Source organism: Salvelinus sp. IW2-2015, linkage group LG15 (genome assembly GCF_002910315.2).
Source record: "Salvelinus sp. IW2-2015 linkage group LG15, ASM291031v2, whole genome shotgun sequence".
Taxonomy (NCBI): domain Eukaryota; kingdom Metazoa; phylum Chordata; class Actinopteri; order Salmoniformes; family Salmonidae; genus Salvelinus; species Salvelinus sp. IW2-2015.
The window spans coordinates 12,543,272-12,566,992 of NC_036855.1; the positions used below are offsets into that span (position 1 = coordinate 12,543,272).

A 23,721-nucleotide genomic window follows, 5' to 3' on the forward strand; every position below is an offset into this window, starting at 1 on the left:
CAAGCAGTGTTCTAGTAATATAGATTAGGAGGTTTGCTAGGGTATCTCAAAAGAGAGAAAGATCAATCGAGGAGTCAAATCTCATAACAGGTTAGTTGTCATGAAGCCTTAATGCTGTGTGGAAGATGTTAACCTGTGTATGTGTGTGTATAGGCTACAAGGCTTATTAACTAATTGCTATGTCTTGACTGTGTATCCTCCAGTAGCAGTGCTTCATTTGTAAATCAGGAGTTGCTGGAGCACATGTGAAGGTGAGACACTGAATGACCTGCGGAGCTCAGAGATCCTGAAATATTAATGAGCGGTGAGAACATGCATGCACATTTGTTTTTTCATAGGTTTCCAAAGATAATTCAGGCTAATTCAGCAACTTTAAGCACCTACAGCAGTGACGCACACTAATGAGACGCACACTCTAGGGAAAACGTGATTCAAGACCTGCTAGCCCCTGTCTTTACCACAATGTAATAGTTGCACTTTGCTCCCCATATTGTGATGGATAATCATGCACTGTGAGGACAATGTTATGGTTGTTATTTTGTGCTAGTTGTGGTGACATGATTTATGTAGGTCAGTAATATACATCCCCAAAGGTACACAAAAGTAAAACATTTTATTGAGTTAATAAAAAATACAATGAAAATAAAACATTATGTCCATGATTCACAGAACAGCATCACAGTCATAATTACATGTATGGAATGCTGAATGACATGGCACAGTACATGGTAGATCCATCTGTTTCAGGAAGTCATTTTGATTTTCTGCGTCACACCACCGTTAGCTACAGGAGACTTTTGAAAATAGTCACATTGAGTCTCATTATCTCTTTGAGTGTCACTCCTTTGGAAGCTTGTCTATAAATAACAATACTTTTGTGTTTTATAGGAGCCCATTCAGTGGCAGACAGACATATGAAAGTGTCCCTTTAATTTCCCTCAGTCGTTGTTTTTCATAAACCCTTGAGAGTTGATCTGTGGGTGCTGGAGACTTCGAAGTCACAGAGGGCCTTGAGCGTTCTTTCAGTAAACAACACCTCATCAAAACATCCTTTTCCCTCTTCCACTTTCACGTCCGTCCTTTGTTCCGCATCTATCTCTCTATCTCCCTCTCTGCTCTGTCTCTCTTGTGGTCTATTTCACTATCCCTGGCATCATTATTTCTCCAGTTAGTCAACATCAAGTTGTCTCTGATGAGATGAGGGCTGTTCTCTTTCCCTCTCTCTCTCCCTCCCTCTCTCTCTCCTCATTTCCTTTCTCATTTACCCTTTTCCTCATTCCCCAGATTGTGGTTTAGTGCAGATGAGCAGGGGGAGGCCAGACTGCTGAGTGTAAACAGACTGACAGATGGACAGTCTCAGAGCAGAGCCAAGGAGATAAGAGGATTTATGCTGGTGTTTTTGTTTACGTAATGTGGCAGGGAGAGACAAAGAGAGGCAGAAAGAAAGAGGTGTGGGGAGGGGGGGGGATAGAGAGATCGATGGAGAGAATGACTTGACAGATAAGGACCCCGAAACATTCGTTTTTTAGTTTTCACTCATTGTGTTAGTTAACAGTCAGTGGCAGTCTGTTTGGCCAAGAAGTGTTTTTCCTCTGTACGTCCATAATCAGGCTGTAGTCAGTAAGCATTTCTGCTTGCCCCTCTGCTGCTCCCGGGCTACTGTCAGTACTGCTGACCTCTCTTGGCAAGAGGGCACCTTGCAGGCCTTGTAGAGGATGACGAAGAGGATAAGGGTGAGGACGCCCACTACAGAGTTACACACAATGGCCATGATGGTCCATGCAGAGAGACCAGTGCTCAGCTCTGTCTCCATGGTCAACGTCCTGGTTCACACTAAATTTCAAGTTCTGTGAATACAAATCCTCCAAGTTCCGCTCAAGCCCGACTCAGAGGTTTACTGGCACATCCTAGTCCCCGGTCCGCTGTGGGCTTCATACTCTGCTGTCCCTTGTGTTAGCCCCAACAAGTGGCCCCTGAGCAAAGAGGAAAATGTGAGATTTAATGCATGAACATGTACACGCACATTTTAAACATGTAGATGCACCTATGTGAACAACCGTCTCACACACACATATAGTACACGCTGAGATAATGGGCAGTCTTTCCCCGGGTCCGGACCTTCCGGTGCGGGGACAATGTACTCAAGGTGATCATGCTCTTTCCTAAGGGGACCTGTTCTCCAGGCCAGACTAGCACACTACAGGTTTTAACTGGGGGTGGATGACCATATCACTAACAGCTGATTCTACATGAGGTGTCTTAAGAGCAATAGATGTCATTGAACTTGATTCAAACACTGAAAGCAGTCTTCTTAAGAGTCCACAATACTTAAAACATGTCCAAATGTAATCTACAGATATTATAAATATGTAATCTAACCGCAAATTCTTATTTGTTTGTGTAGTGGACCCTGTGAGTGTGTGTTTAGATGCAGGTTTGTGGATGTGTTGATATCAACCTGGGCCTGTATGTGTGTGTCTGAGTGAGTGTGTGATGGTTTCTGTGTCAGTGAATGATATTCCAATCACACTTCAATATAGAGAACCAACTCATTCATCTCTCTATGCATCCCTCTACAATGCATTCCAATGAGGCCACACATTTCTCCATGCAACTACTGAGTGAGGCAAACTCATTTCAAACTTCTCTCCTCTCTCCCTGCCACTCTCAGCCAATCGTAATCAAGATAGGTGTTTTTTTGAATAAAGGTCGTGGCAATGTTGCACTTGATTGACTCCTGGTAATAGAGTTAATTTTATACCAATGAGAATGGGTGGGGTTTCTTGGATGTGGCATCACACCACGGAAGATCCAGACAAGCTCTAAACTGTTTTTCGGCGCAATTTCCCTGTCAGCTCTCTGCCAGAATGTTCTGTAAAACTATTACCGATGAGAGGGGAAATGAGACCACATGGTATCACAGAGAGTACAGGAGAAAGAGTAGATTCGATGAACATCTGACTGGAGACAGACAGAAAAGAAGAGAGCAGCAGGTTGAAATGGCATTGGAGGTTATCATTTAGAGGAGTCATTTCATGTGCAACATACAGTATGGAAAGCCAAATGGTTTGCATCAATATACATTCATTCTTGAGTCTGTTCACTGCTGATCTGAACTGTGGTAGTGGAGAATGCAAAGTAGTAGCACATAGTTAATGATCATCTCACATCATGTTTCACACATCAGTCATTCATTATTTTTGGGATCCTACTTGGTGGACTGGTGTGTATTGGATCTAATGAGGATGACACACGTCCTGTTCCAGGGATGCACAATTCCAGTCCTCGAGGGCCTGATTGGTGTCACAGTTTTGCCCCAGCTCCAGATAACACACCTGACTCCAATAATCATCTAATCGTGATCTTCAGTTTAGAATGACATTAGTTTAATCAGCTGTGTTTGCTAGGGATGGAGAAAAAGTGTAACACCACTCAGGCCCTCGAGGACTGGAGTTGCCCACCCCTGTAAGACTGTCAGTGGTGCCACTGGTGTTGATGTGGAGGAATTGCATGCTGGTTGAAAGACCAGGTGTATATTCAGTGAGGTAACATTTTCAAAATGTTGCAGATAGAAATGCAATGAATAGAGCTAACATGATTCCCTATTCTACATGACAGGCATTCATATCTGTTCTACATAAAGCTTTTCTATCTATTTGCTACCATCCTGAATAGGCCTCAGGTGTAACTAGGGACAGACAGACTGACTGAGGGAATGTCAATTTGATTACAGTCACGAGTGAGTCCAAAGTGCAGGATATAGGCCGGTCCCCTCACCCCCAGACATGGTCAATACCATAGGGTCAATACAGTGAGAAACCCACTGCTGACTGTTATGCAATGGCTATGGACAACAAGAGTTTGTTAGAATGGGGTGGGGCTGGATGTGGATGAGGGGATTAGATTGTGTTCTCTGGACACAACCAAACAATAAGAGTCTATCTCTGTGTGTGTGTGTGTGTGTGTGTGTGTGTGTGTGTGTGTGTGTGTGTGTGTGTGTGTGTGCGTGGGTAGCGTGCGTGCGTGCGTGCGTGCGTGCGTGCGTGCGTGCGTGCGTGCGTGCGTGCGTGCGTGCGTGCGTGCGTGCGTGCGTGCGTGCGTGCGTGCGTTGCGTGCGTGTGCGTGCGTGTGTGGTGCGCGCGTGTGTGTGTGCGCGCGTGTGTGTGTGTATCTGTGCGTGCATGGTTGTGAGCATGCATGTATCATGTAACTCTCTCTCTCACACACACACACACACACACACACACACACACACACACACACACACACACACACACACACACACACACACACACACACACACACACACACACACACACACACACACACACACACACACACACACACACACCACACACACACACACACATTCAACACACAGAGAGAATAGGAGAAAACTGAAGATGGTTCAACAACATTGTAGTTACTCCACAATACTAACCTTATCGACAGAGTGAAAAGAAGAATATTCCAAAACATGCATCCTGTTTGCAACAAGGCACTAAATAAATACTGCAAATGTGGCAAAGCACATTTTTTGTGTGTTAGTGTTATGTTTGGGGCAAATCCAATACAACACATGACTGAGTACCACTCTGAGTACCACTCTCCATATTTTCAAGCATAGTGGTGTCGGCATCATGTTATGGGTATGCTTGTAATCGTTAAGGACTGGGGAATTTTTCAGGATAAAAAAGAAACGGAATGGAACTAATCGCAGGCAAAATTCTAAAGGAAAACCTGTCTCAGTCTGCTTTCCACCAGAGACTGTAGACACTGCGAGATGAATTCACCTTTCAACAAGACAGTAACTTAAAACACAAGTCTAATCTACAGTGGAGTTGCTTACTAAGAAAGAGTGAATGTTCCTGAGTGGCCGGGTTACAGTTTTGACTTAAATCTACTTGAATCTATGGCAAGACTTGAAAATGATTGTCTAGCAATGATCAACCACCGATTTGAATAATGGGCAAATATTGCACAATCCAGGTGTGGAAAGCTCTTAGAGACTTACCCAGAAAGACTCACAGCTGGGTATCATTGCCAAAGGTGCTTCTACAAAATATTGAATCAGGGGTGTGAATACTTATGTAAATTAGATATTATTGTATTTCATTTTCAAGAAATTTGCAAAAATAATCAAAAAACATGTTTTCACTTCGTCGTTATGGGATATTGTGTGTAGACATTTTGAATTCAGACTGTAACATGACAAAATGTGGAAGAAGTCAAGGGGTATGGATACTTTATGAAGGCACTGTATCTTTCTGATAGAACACATAGGGTTTTCTTTAATGGAAGCTTCTTTCAAGTTAAACATGTAAAATGTGGTGTATTGTAGGGCAGCTCTTTTGGTCCTCTACTCTATTTTTACCAATGACCTGCCACTGGCATTAAACAAAGCTTGTGTGTCTATGTATTCTGATGATTCGTCCTTATCTGCATCAGCAACCACAGCTAGTGAAATCACTACAACCCTAAACAAAGAGTTGCAGTCAGTTTTAGAATGAATGTCCAATAATAAACTGGTCCTGAACACCTCTTAAACTAAGGGCTTTGTATTTGGTACAAATCATTCCCCAAGTTCTAGACCTCAGCTGAATCTGGTAATGAATGGTGTGACTGTTGAGCAAGTTGAGGAGACTACATTTATTGTTGTTACCTTAGATTGTAAACTGTCATGGTCAAAACATATAGATTCAATGGATGTAAAGATGGGGAGAGGTCTGTCTGTGATAAAGAGATGCTCTGGCTTTTTGACACCACACTCCACAAAGCAAGTCCTGCAGGGTTAAGTTTTATCTGGATTATTATCCATTCATATGGTCAAGTCCTGCAAAGAAGGACCTAGTTAAGCTGCAGCTGGCCCAGAACAGACCGGCATGTTTTGCTCTTCATTGTAGTCAGAGGGCTAATATCAATACTATGCAGCCAGTCTCTCTTGGCTAAGAGTTGTGGATAAACTTCTTGTTTTTATAAGAAACAATGTCTTGGAAATTCCAAATTGTTTGCATAGTCAACTTACACACAGCACTGACACACACACTTACCCCAGCAGACATGCCACCAGGGGTCTTTTCACAGTCCCCAGGTCCAGAACAAATTCAAGGAATCATACAGTATTATACAGAGTCATGATTGCATGGAACGCCCTTCCATCTCATATAGTGCAAGTGGTCAGCAAATCCGGTTTTTAAAACAAATACAGCAATACCTCACGGCATAACTCCTCTCCCCCATGTGACTTACTTTATGTGTGTATGTATTGACATGTATGTGTAACTGATAGATACACACACATGCACACTACATGTTAATGTTTTTAAATGTATGTAATTTGTAAAGTATTTAGTCAGTAATGTCTTTTTGGTTATGTGTCGGACCCCAGGAAGACTAGCTGTCACCATTGGCTTCGGCTAATGGGGATCCTAATAAAATCATATTAATTCAATGTATCCATGTAGGCCAATTCCCACGAGTGTAAAGGGTTAATGAGCCAGAAACAACAATACCATGCACCCACTAGTGGTCTAAAGATTTTTAGCAATCCATAGATTTGGTATGGTACTGTATTCTGTGGGGTGGAATTACAGCACCATTGTAAATACAGCAAATTTCACACAATGTACCATCATTTACAGTATGCTGCAGTAAAACATTTCAGAGTATTTTACTGTTGATAATACCTAAAACCACTCTATAAATTACAGTTTCCATCACAGTGTGGGAAAATCGGAGAAAAACATATTGTGCTTCTGTTGTTCAACTTGTTCTATTCTAATGATAGTCATCATCAATAACTTAGACCAATAGGCACTTAAAAAATGACCCCACAAACCCTCGCTCGCTCACTCACTCACCCGTTCCCGCTTCATTCAGCAGATCGCACCATCCGGAATCAACATATGCACAGATCCAACGTCGAGCAGACTCTGCAACGGATTCTGTTTCATTCTCAGGAAAAAAGTTAAGGCACAAAAGAGCATTATTATTGTTTGACAAGGCAGTTGCCACCAAGTACCAGGCACATTTTCCTGACAGTTAGGTAGTGATTCAATATCCACAGCACACTGCTGGAATGAGAAAGCCTGCGAAGTCCCACCCGTTAGTTGAGTAGTGATGTCACTGTCAATGTGGATCACTGTGATGTCGCACACTCCCTCTCTCCCTCCCCTCCCTTTCGCTGCTCAGGCACAGAGAAGATTCATCTATTTTAAGTAGCCTATAGGCTAACTCCAAGAACATCCCATCAACGGCTTTCTCTCTCACACACTGTGGTGTATAGGCTACTGTAATACACACTGTCCCGTTATATACGCCCTGGAAAATCATCATAGTGAACTTCCTGACATTAAAATGCTGCCACCTGAAATGAAAACAGCCATGTCATTGCACGAATTGGTAAGGCGGGCATTGCACATTTAGTATGCAAGGCGGCAAGCTGTCCCCCCGTGCTCCTTTCAGAGCGTGGGGTGGGAGGGGGGGTTGAAGACAAAGCTCTTTTCAGACCAGACCCCGCGTCAGACAAAATCTCCCCCGGAAAAGAAGGATAAACTCAACAACAGATTCAATCAACTATTTTAAAGGTGTGATCTGGGATCTGTCCATTGGTCATAACACACTGGGCACAGAGGTCAATTCAACATCCATTCCACCTTGGTGACGTGGAAACAACGTTGATTCAACCAGTGTGTAGAATTGTTTATGTAGTCTAGGCCTATATATTCTTGAAGAATAGAAAGTTAAAATTACGCTTGGGCTTAGCACAAAATATGTTTGTTTACACACAAACAGTTTAACTTAGGCTATTGTTTATTGAAAACACCAAACAGCAAGTAATACTTCTTGTATTGAATGACTTTAATTGACCCCTTGATGTGTAGCTTCAAAATATGTTTACAACTATTATGTGCACTCATAGACACAGGAAACATACACTAAGACACTGATAAATTCCATGTATGCACTCACACACACACATCACATGCACGCACATGCACACACGCACATGCACACACATACACACACAAACACAGTCGGTGTGACAGTGACCTGCTCTAATCGGACATGACATATTGTCTACCTATCAATAAGTCTTCCCTCAAATACGAATTTCCCTGTCAAAACACAGCAAGTCGGTGTGTGTGTGTGTGTGTGTGTGTGTACGAGTAAGCGAGTGTATACAGTATGTGAGTAAGAGAGATAGAGAGAGAGAGACTAAATTCAAATTTAAACTTAATTTCCCCTTGCCTTTGTTCTGTGGCTTTCTCATCCACAGCCTGTCTGCCAATTCTGTGTAGTGTAATCACATCAAAAGCTGAAGATGAAAGACGACTGTTAGGAGAGCATACCTCAGCCTGGCTCACCCAGACGCATATTAGGGTTTTAATGAAACCTCTTTATTCCCAGAATATGCCTGACAGAATAAAGTGTAGAACTAGATGTCTATCTGTAGTGGGGTGAACATACAGGGTTCCATTTTACTGTTCTTAAAACAGGCCCAAATTGCGCGAGAAGAATATAATCTTCACAAATTGTCCAGAGGAATGTCTCAAAACTTTCCTATTAGCAAATATTAAGTAAACAGCATGAACAAAACAACTTATTTTGAATTGTGAAATTATTAAAGTTCCACAAAGCCATTTTTATTTCGATATCAAATCATTTCTGGGTAACAATTAAGTACCTTAGTGTGATTGTTTTCAATTAAAATTGTAACTTAAAAGAAAAAAATTGCTTCTTAGCAAAGAGTATTTTTTCTAAAAATAATTTTGCTAGGACCGTCTGGGAGTGGTCTGAGTGGAGGGTGGAAAACTGAAAACTAGCTGTTATTGGCAGAGAGGTGTGGAACTCTCTTTCTTAATGGTCTATTGACAAAATTATCTCCTGGTGATGTCACCAGGCAGGCCAATACTCCATGCCACCAAAACAGGCTGGAATTTGAGGCGGTCTTTTCAAACAGTTTACACTAAAAGGGCATTATCATACTTTTCACCATTTCACAGTATTATTCCAACCTTATCGTGTGGAAATATATTTAAAACATATTTAAATCACATTTTTAACTGCACTGGGCTTTTAAGTGTGTATGAAGATAAATGTATAGGAATATATATCTCCCACAAAGCAAACATCTTATAGAAATCCTTTATTTTTATCATGAGTGACTGAGGACATCTTGTGGTGACTGTTAGAACGTTTTGTGAACTGGAGTAGATTAAATGATTCCTGAAATAACAGAATAAGCACAAAGACATCACAGAGCCATTTTTCTAAATCCACAGAGCCATTTTTAGTCAATTCACCATTCTGTTCCATTTTAGTTCCTGATCATAGCCTGAAAAAAAATAGACAGATAGAACAGGACAAGTCCTTGGAGAAATTTCCAGCAAATATTTTCCCTCCATCAAGCAAAACCATGTATCTCACTTTGGTGATTTCATAAAAAGAAACTTGAAAGGAGTCCTTCCCCTCCATGTTCTGTGAAAGTTTCATGACTATAGAATAACTAATAAAAGTCATTCAAACACCTTATGCATTTCCATTAATACCTCCATCTGAAAAGAAACCTTTTATTTTCCAGGACGCCAACGTCATGCTGATCAGTAAGGCCTAATTCTATCTTAAAACAATTCCTTATGTTATTTAGTAGATATCACCCCCTAGAGGCTTACACTCTACACCTAGAGACTAGGGGTTCATTAAGACTGTAATGACCTGTGTGTGAGAACATGGCTTATCTCTCTTTTACCTGGTCGATCCAGTCATTGAAGTTGGAGATGCAAGTGAATACGGTAGACTTATTCTCGTAGTTGCAGACCAGACACAAACTGGCAGTATCGTGAACCTCCCATAGTACCTCTGGGTTCTTGCGGTTCAGAAGGCCACCAGAGTCCCCATATAGGACCAGTGGAGAGAAGCGATTTAATAATTAAGGGCTAGGCGTCCTGTCAGTAACACCTGTCGACAACATCCGGTGAAATTTGAGGGCGCGCAATTCCAATAAATAATCGTAATATTAAACATTTATGAACATACAAGTATCTTATATCATTTAAAAGCTTAAATTATTGTTAATCTAACTGCATTGTCCAATTTACAATAGGGTTTACAGCGAAGCATGCCATGCGATTGTTTGAGGATGGCGCCCCACATCAACATATTTTTCAACCAGCACAGGCTTCATAAAATCACAAATTGCAATTAAATAATCACTTACTTTTTGAAAATCTTCCTCTGTTTGCAATCCCAAGGGTCCCAGCTACAACATGCATGGTCGTTGTGTTAGATAAAATCCTTCTTTACATCCCAAAAAGTCAGTTAAGTTGGCGCCATCGATTTCAGTAATCAACTCGTTCAACATGCAGACAAAGTAATCCAAAAAGCTACCTCTTAACTTTGTTAAAATAAGTCAAACTACGTTTCTATATAATCCTCAGGTACCCTAAAATGTAATTAAACTATAATATTTCATACGGATAGAAGTATGTTCAATAGAAAAGTAAAATTGGCAAGTGTGTGTCTTCTTCGTCGCGCGCCCACAGACTGATTTCCAACTGTGACTCTTTGTACCAAAACTCAAACTTCAAAGAGTTTTCTATCCAATGGTACCAATTATATGCATATCCTGGCTTCTGGGCCTGAGTAACAGGCAGTTTACTTTGGGCACGTCAGTCAGGAGGAAATTCTGAAAAAGGACCCTAGCCCTAACACAAAATTTGCTGTCTGTCAGACGTACACAACACAAACACACACACACAAACACACACATGCACGCACAGACACACACATAAACACTCACATGCACACACACACAAACAAAAAACAACAACACGTACGGTCACGCACAAACACATTTCACATACACACTACATACTCTCTCTCTCCCTGTCTCTTTCCCTGTCTCTCTCTCTCTCGCTCTCCTCTCTTCTCCCTGTCTCTCTCTCCCTGTCTCCCTCTCCCCGTCTCTCCTCCCTGTCTCTCTCTCCCTGTCTCTCTCCCTGTCTTTCTCCCTGTCTCCCTCTCCCTGTCTCTCTCTCCCTGTCTCCCTCTCCCTGTCTCTCTTGCTCTGTCTCTCTTGCCCTGTTCTCTCTCTCTCTTGCATCCACAAGGATACTCACGTCCAGCCAGCAATAATGCCATCTCCTCGGTCAAACACCATGGTGGCCTGAGAGCGAGGCCCCACCAGTCGGACTTGGAGCAGGTGCCGTGGTCCATCCTGGGCATCAGACTCTGATGCAGGTTAAAACACACACCGATGTTCACACTGCAGTTATTACCCTACACACACACACACGCCACGAGCACACACAGAGTGGCTTACTGGTGAGCCTGCCCCAGACGGTGATGTAACAGAGGAGGGAGGAGAGAGAGAGGGAAAGAGAGAGAGAGAGAGAGAGAGAGAGAGAGAGAGAGAGAGAGAGAGAGAGAGAGAGAGAGAGAGAGAGAGAGAGGTGGAAGGAAAGGATAGTCAGACCAGTTATATTATGATGTACTGCAAGCACATATGGCTACTCATAAACACATCAGACCTATATTGTCAATACCTGTTTTCTTAGTGTACCATTTAGGGTTTGTTGTGCTAGCCTGTCTATTTTGGGCCATACTTCTACCCGAAGGCCACAAAGATGGGGCTCCACTTCGTATGGACAACAAGCTTTTTAGGGATGATGGCCTAGGAGCCTTCCTCAGTCTCAACCAAGTTGTGCATTCCAACAAACACTCTGTAGGAGGGTTGGAGAAGGTAAAATGGTCAGAAATAAATAAAAAAAGAGAAAGAAAGAAAGAAAGAATAAATGTGAATTGGTGACATTTGACAAAAAGAAAGTGATTGTGAGAAAGACTGAGGGTGGATAGAGCGAGCTACTCCATACAAATTCACAAGATGTGTGAAGTACGACCTATGGTGAAAAGTGCTCTATATACAGTAAATGCAACCCAGTATTATAGTAATTGATTATAGAGAGAGGGAGATAGGGGTGTCAGTGTACCTGCCAGGGCCAGCTGTGGGGCTTGGCGTCCACTCCGTTGACCACACGGGTGGTCAGCAGCTCAATGGGATGGGTGCCTCACGCGAGGGCTAGGGGGGTAGACAGATAGACAGTTCAGTGTCAGGTCTTTCTCTCTAACACAGGAGTCTCCAACTCCGGTCAAAGAGTGCTACAGTGTAGGTTCTTGTTAAAGCCCAGAACAAACATACCTTATTCAACTAATTAACTAATCATAGTTGCCAGTCTGGGCGAATCAGGTTGAATTAGGCGTGTCAGTGTTGGGCTGGAACAAAAACCTGCACGCCCTTCAGCTCTCCAGGATTGCAGTTGGAGTCTCAGTCTAACATCCACACACATAGAGGCTGACCCCTAGCGCTAGCCATGATCACTGAGGCCAGAACAATGGGGATCATGTTGATTAATAGGTTGCATGCTGGGAAACAGTGTGACACATTCAACTTTAAACCCTAGTCCTCAGGGATGCCTCATTACCTCTGTGGATGAAGGAGAATACATTAAAAACTGCCAGTCAATATCTGAAGCCTAATCGCCGGCAGACCGCCACAACAGGTGTGTTTCCTGGAACAATTCATATGGCCTTCACTTTACTTTCCACCCACCTTTCACCAATCTATGTGTATTTCTGCGTTTCTCAGATACACTGGATTCTGGATATAAATTGGAACAACCTCCATATGCCCTGATAACACCCTGGCAGCGTTTCACTTCAAGAGGATGTTCCCTTCCCTCTGCCCTCGTTCACTCCCCTTCATTGATCTGAGACAACTAGGTCTTTAACTTTGTTTTATACACATGAATGTATTCAGTCAGTGTTTAAATAAGTTGGTGGAGGGGGATTTCTCTTCAAAGACTATTGTTGACACAGTGTCGAATGGCGCAGCGGACTGAGGCACTGCATCTCAGTGCAGGTGTCACTACAGTCCCTGGTTCAAATCCAGGCTCTATCACATCTGGCTGTGATTGGGAGTCCCATAGGGCGGTGCACAATTGGCACTGCGTTGTCCTGATTTGGCCGGTGTATGCCGTCATTGTAAATAAGAATTTGTTCTTAACTGACTTGCAAAGTTAAATAATATTTAAAAATGAGTCTTATTATCAGATATTCTGGTGGAGGAAAGAGAGAGTTTTATTCATGTTTTATATTCATGGGAAAGGTTGTGTGTGTACATGCATGCAGCCTACGTGCTGTTTTGCATGCTGTTCTGAAGAACCAACACTAGCTGATGCTGTAGTCTCTAGTTAACACTTGTGGCAAACTGAACTTTATCAGTTGAACTTCTCTGGTAGAAGAAGAAATGCAATATCCTTGTCAACCAGTAGATGAGGCACTCTATCCATAGACACAGAAGTGATGTACTGGCAAAGCATCGAATATCCACACCAACAAACCTGTGATTGTTCATATACTTATAACACAATGTATGTCACAATTGTCGTCAAAAAGGGAATCCATAACCAACCTGGTGTTATTGAACCCAAGTCATATTTGCTCGTTAAGCTGAAGCTGTAGCATTATATCTGGGATAGGTGACAACATTTTTTCAGGTTTTCTAAGGACAATCGTTTCACAATCGTTTGCTCAGAATGTTTACATAATGTCACAATTTACAGTTCTCTATGTCCTGTTGTTGAACAGTATATTGTACATGTTTGAAGAATTAGGGTTTGAACTATCTTGCATTGTTTGTAATGGAAATAGGTTTGTAATCGTTATAAAATGGACTATAACTGCGGTGTCATATACGTACATCCAGTGGCTGGTGTGTGTGGTATAATTCATTCACATATATTATTCTTTGTTACTCAATAATGACTAGCCTATTTCTCCAGATAAGGTGTGCAGCCCGTGGTAGATTAACTGACTGTTCACCGTCCATGATCCAAGTCCTGCTAATTGCTATGACTTAAAGCTGCCATAAAAGTGGGTGAAAGGTTCAATCACAGTTCACCAGCAGCTCTACTGTGTAAACCTGTGTGTGGTTGTTTATGGAGGCTAAACTTAAAGGGGCAGTTTGAGGTTTTGAGTCAGATAAACACATGGATACCATTTTATGTCTCTGCGTGCAGTTTGAAGGAAGTTGAAGGAAGTTGAAGGAAGTTTCTGCGTGCTCGTTGATCCTATAGACTTCCAGACATTGTACTAACGCTAGTTAGCAATCGCTCCAGAAACGACCTTCAGAAACGACCTCCAAACTGCATGCAGAGATATAAAAATTGGTATCCATGAGTTCATCGAACTATCCCCTTTAAATCAAAATGACCATGGCACTCTTATCAGAGAGTTGCAGTTAAAAATCCTGAATTGAATTGGCATGTCTATGCAGTAAAGTTAAAAACAAGGCAAACAAATCATCTGTGTGTGTTTTTAATGAGAGCCGGGGCATGTCAGATAGGGTGTCAGCAACAGTGTCAGAGGCTGGCCTCAGCACAGTTCCACGCTTCAAAGGTCGTCAGTGACTCCCTTCCTTCTCAGACTGTTTAAATCCCAGTCAGTCAGTGTGAGACCACAGACAGGACAACTGGCGTGGTGTTTTCCAAACCTTCACCGTAACACAGAGTGGTAAGCACACACACACACACACACACACACACACACACACACACACACAACACACACACACACACACACACACACACACACACACACACACACACACACACACACACACACACACACACACACACACACACACACACACACACACACACACACACACACACACACACACACACACACACACACACACACACATCTTTATTCATCTTTTGTTGCTGTGTACCCCTGTTTGGCTGCACCAGTAAACAAGCAACTTTATGTGTAAAGGAGAATTTCCTCCATTTTGACATGTTGAAATAATACACAAGACATTGTGTGCATTATTGGGATTTTACAATAATTCTTATCATGAACTGATGAACAACTTCATTCATTCATGTGTAATCGTAGTGATACATACTGTATGTACACGAAAAACCATCAAAGATAACACAGCAGTGTATGTACCTCAATGCACCCAGGAATCTTTTCCAGAGGAGATCAATGTTATGAGGTCATTGTGTTTTGTCTTTGATCGTATTTGAAGGACTATACACATATTGCCTGTGAGAGGCAGTGTCTTTGTGATGATATGGTTGTATACTTTATGTGTTGTATACTGTATACCGTTTTCTTCTGTTTGGTACCTAATAATCACTCGCTACTACTGTCCTCATTATCAATAGATTATGGCCTCTGTACCTGTTGATAATCTCACACATATATGTGTTAGATAAGACAACACAGATAGAGGAGGAGTATGTCTCCACCACCAATATCATCGTCAGGAGATCACCTCACGATACCTGAAGACAGTTATGTAATGAGTTCTCTTGTGTAAAGACTTTTGTTACTTTCTCTTGGTTCTACAATCTCTTGTATAAGTAGCTCTACTACCTTTAGTAGGTCAAAGTGCCCGTTTACACAGCCAGCTCAATTCAGATTATTTGGCAAATCAGATACACATCCCTTCTTTTTTCCCAAATGTGTAAACAACAAAACAACTACATTGAATCTGATCTTTTGAGTTACGATTTGTATCATTAGTATTTGGTTCTAAAATCCAATACAATTCCGGTGCTCTGCATGCGAGTCTGGACATCAGATCAGTTTGTTTAACTCTTCACCAACTTTTTTCCATCGCTAGAGTCTCTCTCCCACCAGCCACGCACACACACACACACACACACACACACACACACACACACACACACACACACACACACACACACACACACACACACACACACACACACACACACACACACACACACACACACACACACACACACACACACACACACACACACACACACACACACACACACACAACCTTCCGTTACCACGACAACCACCCCTGAAATGTTATGCAAACTCCAGAATTACAACCGCACGTCGCATTCTAAGCAAAACCATTACGGCTGCTTATCGAATTCTAAGCAAAGCCCTCTAATACTTTGTTTTAAGAAGCCGCCGCCAATATCTTTCAAACTGTCACAATCTGCTGCAACCTAAGTACCCTTTTCACTCTTTATTTATTAAGTTTTCAAAATGATTACTTCTAGGACGCCAGGACCTTGAGGACATTCATTCATTATGGTTAAGGTTAGGGCAATGGTTAGGAATAAAACAGAAAAACTCAACTTTAAAAAACAAGTGCCTACCCAGCAAACCAAAATTGGTTTTGTGAATGTTCCAAAACACTTAATTAAGTTCCAGGAAAGGTGTAAGAACATGGCCCCCAAAAGTTGTAATCACACAAAACTGTCCAGTTGCACTGATGATTATACAATGTTTCTATTAAGGTGCACAACATATTCCTCTGATGTTGCAAGAATGTTCACCAAACAGTTTTTTCCTGTTCTTTAAAGGTTCCCAAAGCATGTCATTGGGTTATGGGAACAGTGTGGGGACATTACAAGATATGGGTTCCAAACACACAAAATATGGACAAGTAATTGCCTTGTAAATAATTGTGTTTCACTATTGCATACAGATACATGTGGCTACCACATAATCCACTGGAGTTTGAACTGATATTTAAAGGAACACTGACAGTAAATGATCATTGCGTCTGTGTGTTATTTCAGAGACAACATCAGTGTGAATACACAACTCTGACATCGGTCTCATTTCAAACTGAGTGTGGACAGTCAGACATAAATCGAATTTAAGAAAAATGCTGTGTAAACATAGCCTAAATGTGTAACCCAAGCAGAGCATTCCTGTCTAAGGGGGTGCTAATATTTCACATGCTTTTTGAACTAGCATAATTGAATTCTTAACTTAAGCAATAAGGCCCGAGGAGATGTGGTATATTCAAGCAATAAGGCCCGAGGAGGTGTGGTATATGGCCAATATACCACGGCTAAGGGCTGTTCTTAAGTTCGACACAACGCGGAGTGCCTGGACACAGCCCTTAGCCATGGTATATTGGCCATATATCACCAACCCCCGAGGTTCCTTATTGCTATTATAAACTGGTTACCAACGTAATTTGAGCAGTAAAAATAAATGTTTTGTCATACCCGTGGTATACGGTCTGATATACCACAGCTGTCAGCCAATCAGCATTCAGGGCTCGACCCACCCAGTTTATAACAAGTGATATGTAGCTGATATCCTGTCATTGTAAATTAGAATTTGTTCTTAACTGACTTGCTTAGTTAAATAAAGGTTAAATAAATTAAAATATATATATATTTATGTTAGCCTGTTGGATTACCATGTCTGATATGAGTTTACAGTCATGATGTACTGTACAGCCATTACCGATGACAACCTTATATAATGATGTTCCCTGACCTATTTCTCAACTCGACGGATTCATACTTGTCCAAAGACCCATGTAGCCATAAAACATCAGATGATTCAACATCATCTGTGTGTGTGTGTGTGTGTGTGTGTGTGTGTGTGTGTGTGTGTGTGTGTGTGTGGTGTGTGGTGGTGTGTGTGTGTGTGTGTGTGTGTGTGTGTGTGTGTCTGTGTGTCCTATGTGTGAGCACAACTGTATAAATTCGGTTGGTCTGTGTCTTCCTCTAGCAAACTCAGGCTCAACACTGCACCACAGCTTCAACACTGCACCACCAGGCTCAACACTGCACCACCAGGCTCAACACTGCACCACCAGGCTCAACACTGCAGCCCAGCCATGAGCAGCACCAAACAACTCGACAACAGGAGCGGAGACAATGGTGAGGTCACGTTCCCCTGTTCACACTATGCATGCACCAACCAATGGTTGTGTGCCACATCATCGACTGCACAATTGGGCACTAGATTGGTATAACATATGATATGGTTAGCTGATACGTAAAATACCTATCCAGGCGTTGTAGGATCTGGCATGTGTCAGCAACGTCTGAACAGAGGAACGCACCCCTTGTGCTTGTGTATAGCATGTAATAACCCATCGTGCAATGACGTCACATTCTCTAAGACCTGAAGTGTCGACTTCAGGACGAAATGTTGATGTGAACTCAAAATCGAACCCTGTGTGTGTTGATTGACTAGGTGGATCACCTATCTCTTCCTCCAAACAAATAAAAATGCCATTTAGGATCTGTGATATCGGAAAGCTTGAACATTTGTCTTCTCTCTCTATGACAGCAACCAAGAAGAAGTGCCCCTTGGCCATGGGGCTGGAGGGCATTGCCCCCCTGGTGCGCACTGTTGAGGAGATCCCTGAGCCCATCACCACGGTGATCAAGGGGAACATCCCATCCTGGATCAATGGAAGCTTCCTGCGGAATGGGCCCGGAAGGTTTGAGTTCGGCAAAGACAAGTACAAAATAAAATTAATAAATTGTATACACACACACCACTTATAATCAACACATACACACACACACAAAGAACATGCACACACTCATACGCACAGACACTCACCCTTACACCCATAGACTCACCCTTACATCCATAGACTCAACCTTACACCCATAGACTCAACCTTACACCCATAGACTCACCCTTACACCCATAGACTCACCCTTACACCCATAGACTCAACCTTACACCCATAGACTCACCCGTACACCCATAGACTCACCCTTACACCCATAGACCCACTCATACACCCATAGACTTCCCCTTACACCCATAGACTCACCCTTACACCCATAGACCCACTCATACACCCATAGACTTCCCTTACACCCATAGACTTCCCCTTACATCCATTGACTCACCCTTACACCCTTTTGTCTTTGTCTCTGTCCTCAGCTTCAACCACTGGTTTGACGGAATGGCCTTGATGCACCGCTTCTACATCCATGACGGTGAGGTGACCTACAGCAGCCGCTTCCTGCGCAGCGACTCCTACGTGCGTAATTCTGAGAAAGACCGCATTGTGGTGTGTGAGTTTGGAACCATGGCCATGCCTGACCCCTGCAAGAACTTCTTTTCTCGATTCTTATCCCGCTTCAAGATTCCCAGTAAGTGTCTTCAGAGTTGTGTCCCTCTGTGTGCAGTACAGTACATTCCCCATTGTTCTGGTTGCGGCTGGTGGCTTTGGCCAGGGCTGTTGACTGTATGTATTGTGTTGCTCACAATGTATGTATTGTGTTGAGATTATAAATATGATGGTTGAAACCTAGTGCATGTTTCTCTGAGCGTAGGAATGCTTAGAGATCAGGAGAGCAGATTGTTGTGTGGGCTACCTGAGCAGATAGAAAGAGAAACTTCTGACTTTTAAAAGCTCAGTATTCAACCATTTCTGTAATTCAACTGAAGAGCCTTAAACATTGATCTAGAGAAGTATTTTGCTGCATCAAAGCATAACCGATTGTAAACCAGCACAGTGAGATTAGGGTCAATAGAAAAAATAGCATCATTGAAACACACCACATTTTTGAAGACTCAAAGATTGTTTGTGTCCCTCCCCTCAGCACCCTCCACTAGCCCTGCTCCAGTATCTGTGTGTTAGAGATGTCGATGATGAGTATGACAGGTCTCCTCTCTAATGCCTAGAAAGCTTTGATTCAAACTCCTATTAGACAGCTCTGCAAGCATTTTAATGTCAAAATACATCAGTTACTCACCAAATATGGGGTTTCTTCATTTACTCCTCTTACAGCCGGTATGTACTTCCAAAAAAGGTCTATAAGAATTGATTGTTCATCTTGTCATTATTGTACTGCCGTATATTGTTTATATGGTCTGTCTTTAAGTGTAGTTGCTCAGCGAAACCCCATATTTGGTGAGTAACTAACCGATTTTGACATTAAAACACTTACATAGCTGTCTAATGGGAGTTAGAATCGGCACTTCCTGGGCATTAGAGAAATCTCTAACTCACAGATACTGGGGCAAGTCCACAGATACTTGTGCCACAACAAGTGACTTTAATAGTCACACAACGTCTGTGTCCACTCCTTCCTGTTTAGATGAGTGTGATTTCTAGCTTAGCCTGACCTAATAGGAAATTGACACGTCAACATTGTGTCCTGTACTTACCAAAAAATAAACCTATTAAAAAGTATTGCTGCTATAGGATGCTGTATAGTTTCTCTACACATATGCTTGTGATCACTGAGAAAGAAACAATTCTGCTGATTGGCAACATGTTCTGTATGCTCCAGTCCTGATATCTGGATTTGTTAACAGAGGCCACAGACAATGCCAGTGTGAACTTTGTGAAGTACAAGGGTGACTATTATGTAAGCACAGAGACCAACTACATGCGGCGGGTGGATCCACAGAGCCTGGAGACCAAGGAGAAGGTACAGCTATTGTCTATCACACCAAGGATGGAGTTGAACATATTTTACAGAATTCAGGGGGGGGGGGGGGGGATCTTTTTTGAATTTGTATGTATTTAACCTTTATTTAACTAGGAAAGTCAGTTAAGAACAAATTCTTATTTTACAATGACGGCCAACCCCAGCCAAACCCTACCCTAACCCGGACGACACAGGGCCAGTTGTGCGCCGCCCTATGGGACTCCCGATCACGGCCGGTTGCGATACAGCCGGGGATCGAACCAGGGTCTGTAGTGACACCCCTAGCACTGAGATGCAGTTCCTTAGACCGCTGCGCCACTCGGGAGCCAGATCTTACAGTTATGATGATGATGATGTTTGCAGTGATGATGATGATGTTGATGATGACTATAATGATGATGTGTGTCCTTATGTTCGTAGGTGGACTGGTCTAAATACATTGCAGTAAACTCCGCCACAGCCCATCCTCATTATGACCGTGAAGGGGCCTCGTACAACATGGGCAACTCCTATGGCAAGGGCGGTACGTTATCTACCTACCTACTTACCTACCTACCTAGCTACGTACCTACCTACCTACCTACCTACCTACCTACCTACCTACCTACCTACCTACCTACCTACTTACCTCCCTACCTACCTATCTACCCCTACTAACAAACTTACCTACCTACCTCCCTCCCTACCTACCCCTACCTACCCACTTAGCTGCTTATCTACATACCTACCTACTTATCTACCTACTTACCTACCTACAGTTGAAGTCGGAAGTTTACATACACCTTAGCCAAATACATTTAAACTCAGTTTTTCACAATTCCTGATATTTAATCCTAGTAAAAATTCCCTGTCTCAGGTCAGTTAGGATCACCACTTTGTTTAAAGAAGTTAAATGTCAGAATAATAGTAGAGAATGATTTATTTCAGCTTTTATTTCTTTCATCACATTCCAAGTGGGTCAGAAGTTTACATACACTCAAATAGCATTTGGTAGCATTGCCTTTAAATTGTTTAACTTGGGTCAAACGTTTCGAGGAGCCTTCCACAAGCTTCCCACAATAAGTTGGGTGAATTTTGGCCCATTCCTCCTGACAGAGATGGTGTTACTGAGTCAGGTTTGTAGGCCTCTTGCTCTGACACTTTTTCAGGTCTGCCCACAAATTTTCTATAGGATTGAGGTCAGGGCTTTGTGATGGCCACTCCAATACCTTGACTTTGTTGTTCTTAAGCCATTTTGCCACAACTTTGGAAGTATGCTTGGGGTCATTGTCCATTTAGAAGACCCATTTGTGACCAAGCTTTAACTTCCTGACTGATGTCTAGGGACGTTGCTTCAATATATCCACATAATTTTCCTCCCTGATGATGCCATCTATTTTGTAAGGTGGACCAGTCCCTCCTGCATTATAGCACCCCCACAACATGATGCTGCCACCCCCGTGCTTCACGGTTGGGATGGTGTTCTTCGTCTTGCAAGCCTCCCCCTTTTCCCTCCAAACATAACGATGGTCATCATGACCAAACAGTTCTATTTTTGTTTCATCAAACAAGAGGACATTTCTCCAAAAAGTACAGTCTTTGTCCCCATGTGCAGTTGCAAACCGTAGTCTGGCTTTTTTATGGAGGTTTTGGAGCAGTGGCTTCTTCCTTGCTGAGCGGCCTTTCAGGTTATGTCGATATAGTACTCATTTTACTGTGGATATAGATAATTTTGTACCTGTATCCTCCAGCATCTTCACAAGGCCCTTTGCTGTTGTTCTGGGAACAAATAACACAAAAATACATCTAAAAAACTTGTCAAAATTCTTGCCACCCCTGTCTTCAATACTCCGACACCCTCACCTTGCGAGGATAGAGTTTCGGCCTCCTGGCAGCAGCAACCAGGTTTTTGGCTGAAATGTCTTGGTACTTGGTAGAGTTCATGATGCCGTTGACCTTATTAAGGTCCACTGCAGAACCAGTGGAACCAAACAGCCCCATAACATCAAAGATCCACAACCATATTTTACAGTAGGTATAAGGTACTTTTCTGCATATGCATCCCTAAATCGATGCCAAACCCCGCACTGGTGTGCGTGGCCAAATAGCTTTATTTTTGTGTCATCTGACCATAGCACCAGTTCCAATCCATGTGCCAATGCACTTAATGCAATCATTTTTTATTACTTGTTAAACAAAATCATATTCTTTGAGCAATTGTATTAGGATAAAATAATATAATTTCCCGATTTTGTTTAGCATACAATATAGCTCAGTATTTGTATGATTTTTTTATATTTTTTGCTAATCTTTATCAAGGGTGCTAATAATTTTGGAACTGACTATATATACGCATTGATTCTTGAAGAATTTAACTTATAAATACCTAAAGATCTTAGTTCAACTGTCATGCCCCATACTGCCCCATACTAAACGATATCATAACCGCCATCGATAAAAGACATTACTGTGCAGCCGTCTTCATCGACCTGGCCAAGGCTTTCGACTCTGTCAATCACCGGACAGGCGTCCAAATGAGGTTTTGGCTTTAGGGATGATCAGTGAGATACACCTGCTGGAGCGCGTGTTGCAGGTGGGTGTAGCCATCGTGACCAGTGAACTGAGATAAGGCGGCACTTTAACCTAGCGATAGCCTTGTAGATGACCTGGAGCCAGTGGGTCTGACGACGAACATGTAGCGAGGCCAGCCGACTAGGGCATACAGGTCGCAGTGGTGGGTCGTATAAGGTGCTTTAGTAACAAAACGAATGGCACTGTGATAAACTGCATCCAGTTTGCTGAGTAGAGTATTGGAAGCTATTTTGTAGATGACATCGCCGAAGTCGAGGATCGGTAGGAATAGTCAGTTTTATAGGGTAAGTTTGGCGGCGTGAGTGAAGGAGGCTTTGTTGCGGAATAGAAAGCCGATTCTTGCTTTGATTTTGGATTGGAGATGTTTGATATGAGTCTGAAAGGAGAGTTTGCAGTCTAGCCAGACACCTAGGTACTTATAGATGTCCACATATTCTAGTTCGGAACCGTCCAGGGTGGTGATGCTAGTCGGCGCGTGCGGGTGCAGGCAGCGAACGGTGAAAAGCATGCATTTGGTTTTACTAGCGTTTAAGAGCAGTTGGAGGCCACGGAAGGAGGTGTTGTATGGCATTGAAGCTCGTTTGGGAGGTTAGATAGTACAGTGGTCCAAGGAAGGGCCGGAAGTATATAGAAATGGTGTCGTCTGCGTAGAGGTGGATCAGGGAATCGCCCGCAGACAGAGCAACATCATTGATGTATACAGAGAAAAGAGTCGGCCCGAGAATTGAACCCTGTGGTACCCCATAGAGACTGCCAGAGGACCGGACAACATGCCCTCCGATTTGACACACTGAACTCTGTCTGCAAAGTAGTTGGTGAACCAGGCAAGGCAGTCATTAGAAAAACCGAGGCTACTGGAGTCTGCCGATAAGAATATGGTGAT

General features: G+C 42.6%; 1 protein-coding gene and 1 long non-coding RNA gene across 3 annotated transcripts in view; one reads left to right on the forward strand and one right to left on the reverse strand.

Moving 5' to 3' along the window:
* Positions 1-594: 594 nt before the first annotated feature.
* LOC111973644 (uncharacterized) lies at positions 595-7,371 on the reverse strand. Of its 2 annotated transcripts, none has more exons than XR_002878609.2 (2): positions 6,861-7,371; positions 595-1,973 (listed from the first exon to the last, which is right to left on the reverse strand). It is a non-coding gene; the product is annotated as an uncharacterized lncRNA (long non-coding RNA). The 2 variants fall into 2 exon arrangements; XR_002878608.2 differs by having other exon boundaries at positions 6,857-7,371.
* Positions 7,372-14,424: 7,053 nt separating this feature from the next.
* bco2l (beta-carotene 15, 15-dioxygenase 2, like) overlaps positions 14,425-23,721 on the forward strand; it is a 25,920-nt gene continuing 16,623 nt past the window's right edge. The window contains exons 1-6 of the mRNA XM_070446873.1: positions 14,425-14,571; positions 17,590-17,741; positions 18,157-18,331; positions 18,769-18,980; positions 20,152-20,267; positions 20,688-20,910. Of these exons, the coding sequence (XP_070302974.1) occupies positions 17,699-17,741; positions 18,157-18,331; positions 18,769-18,980; positions 20,152-20,267; positions 20,688-20,910 (769 nt within the window). The 5' untranslated portion in view covers positions 14,425-14,571; positions 17,590-17,698. The remainder of the gene's footprint in view (positions 14,572-17,589; positions 17,742-18,156; positions 18,332-18,768; positions 18,981-20,151; positions 20,268-20,687; positions 20,911-23,721) is intronic.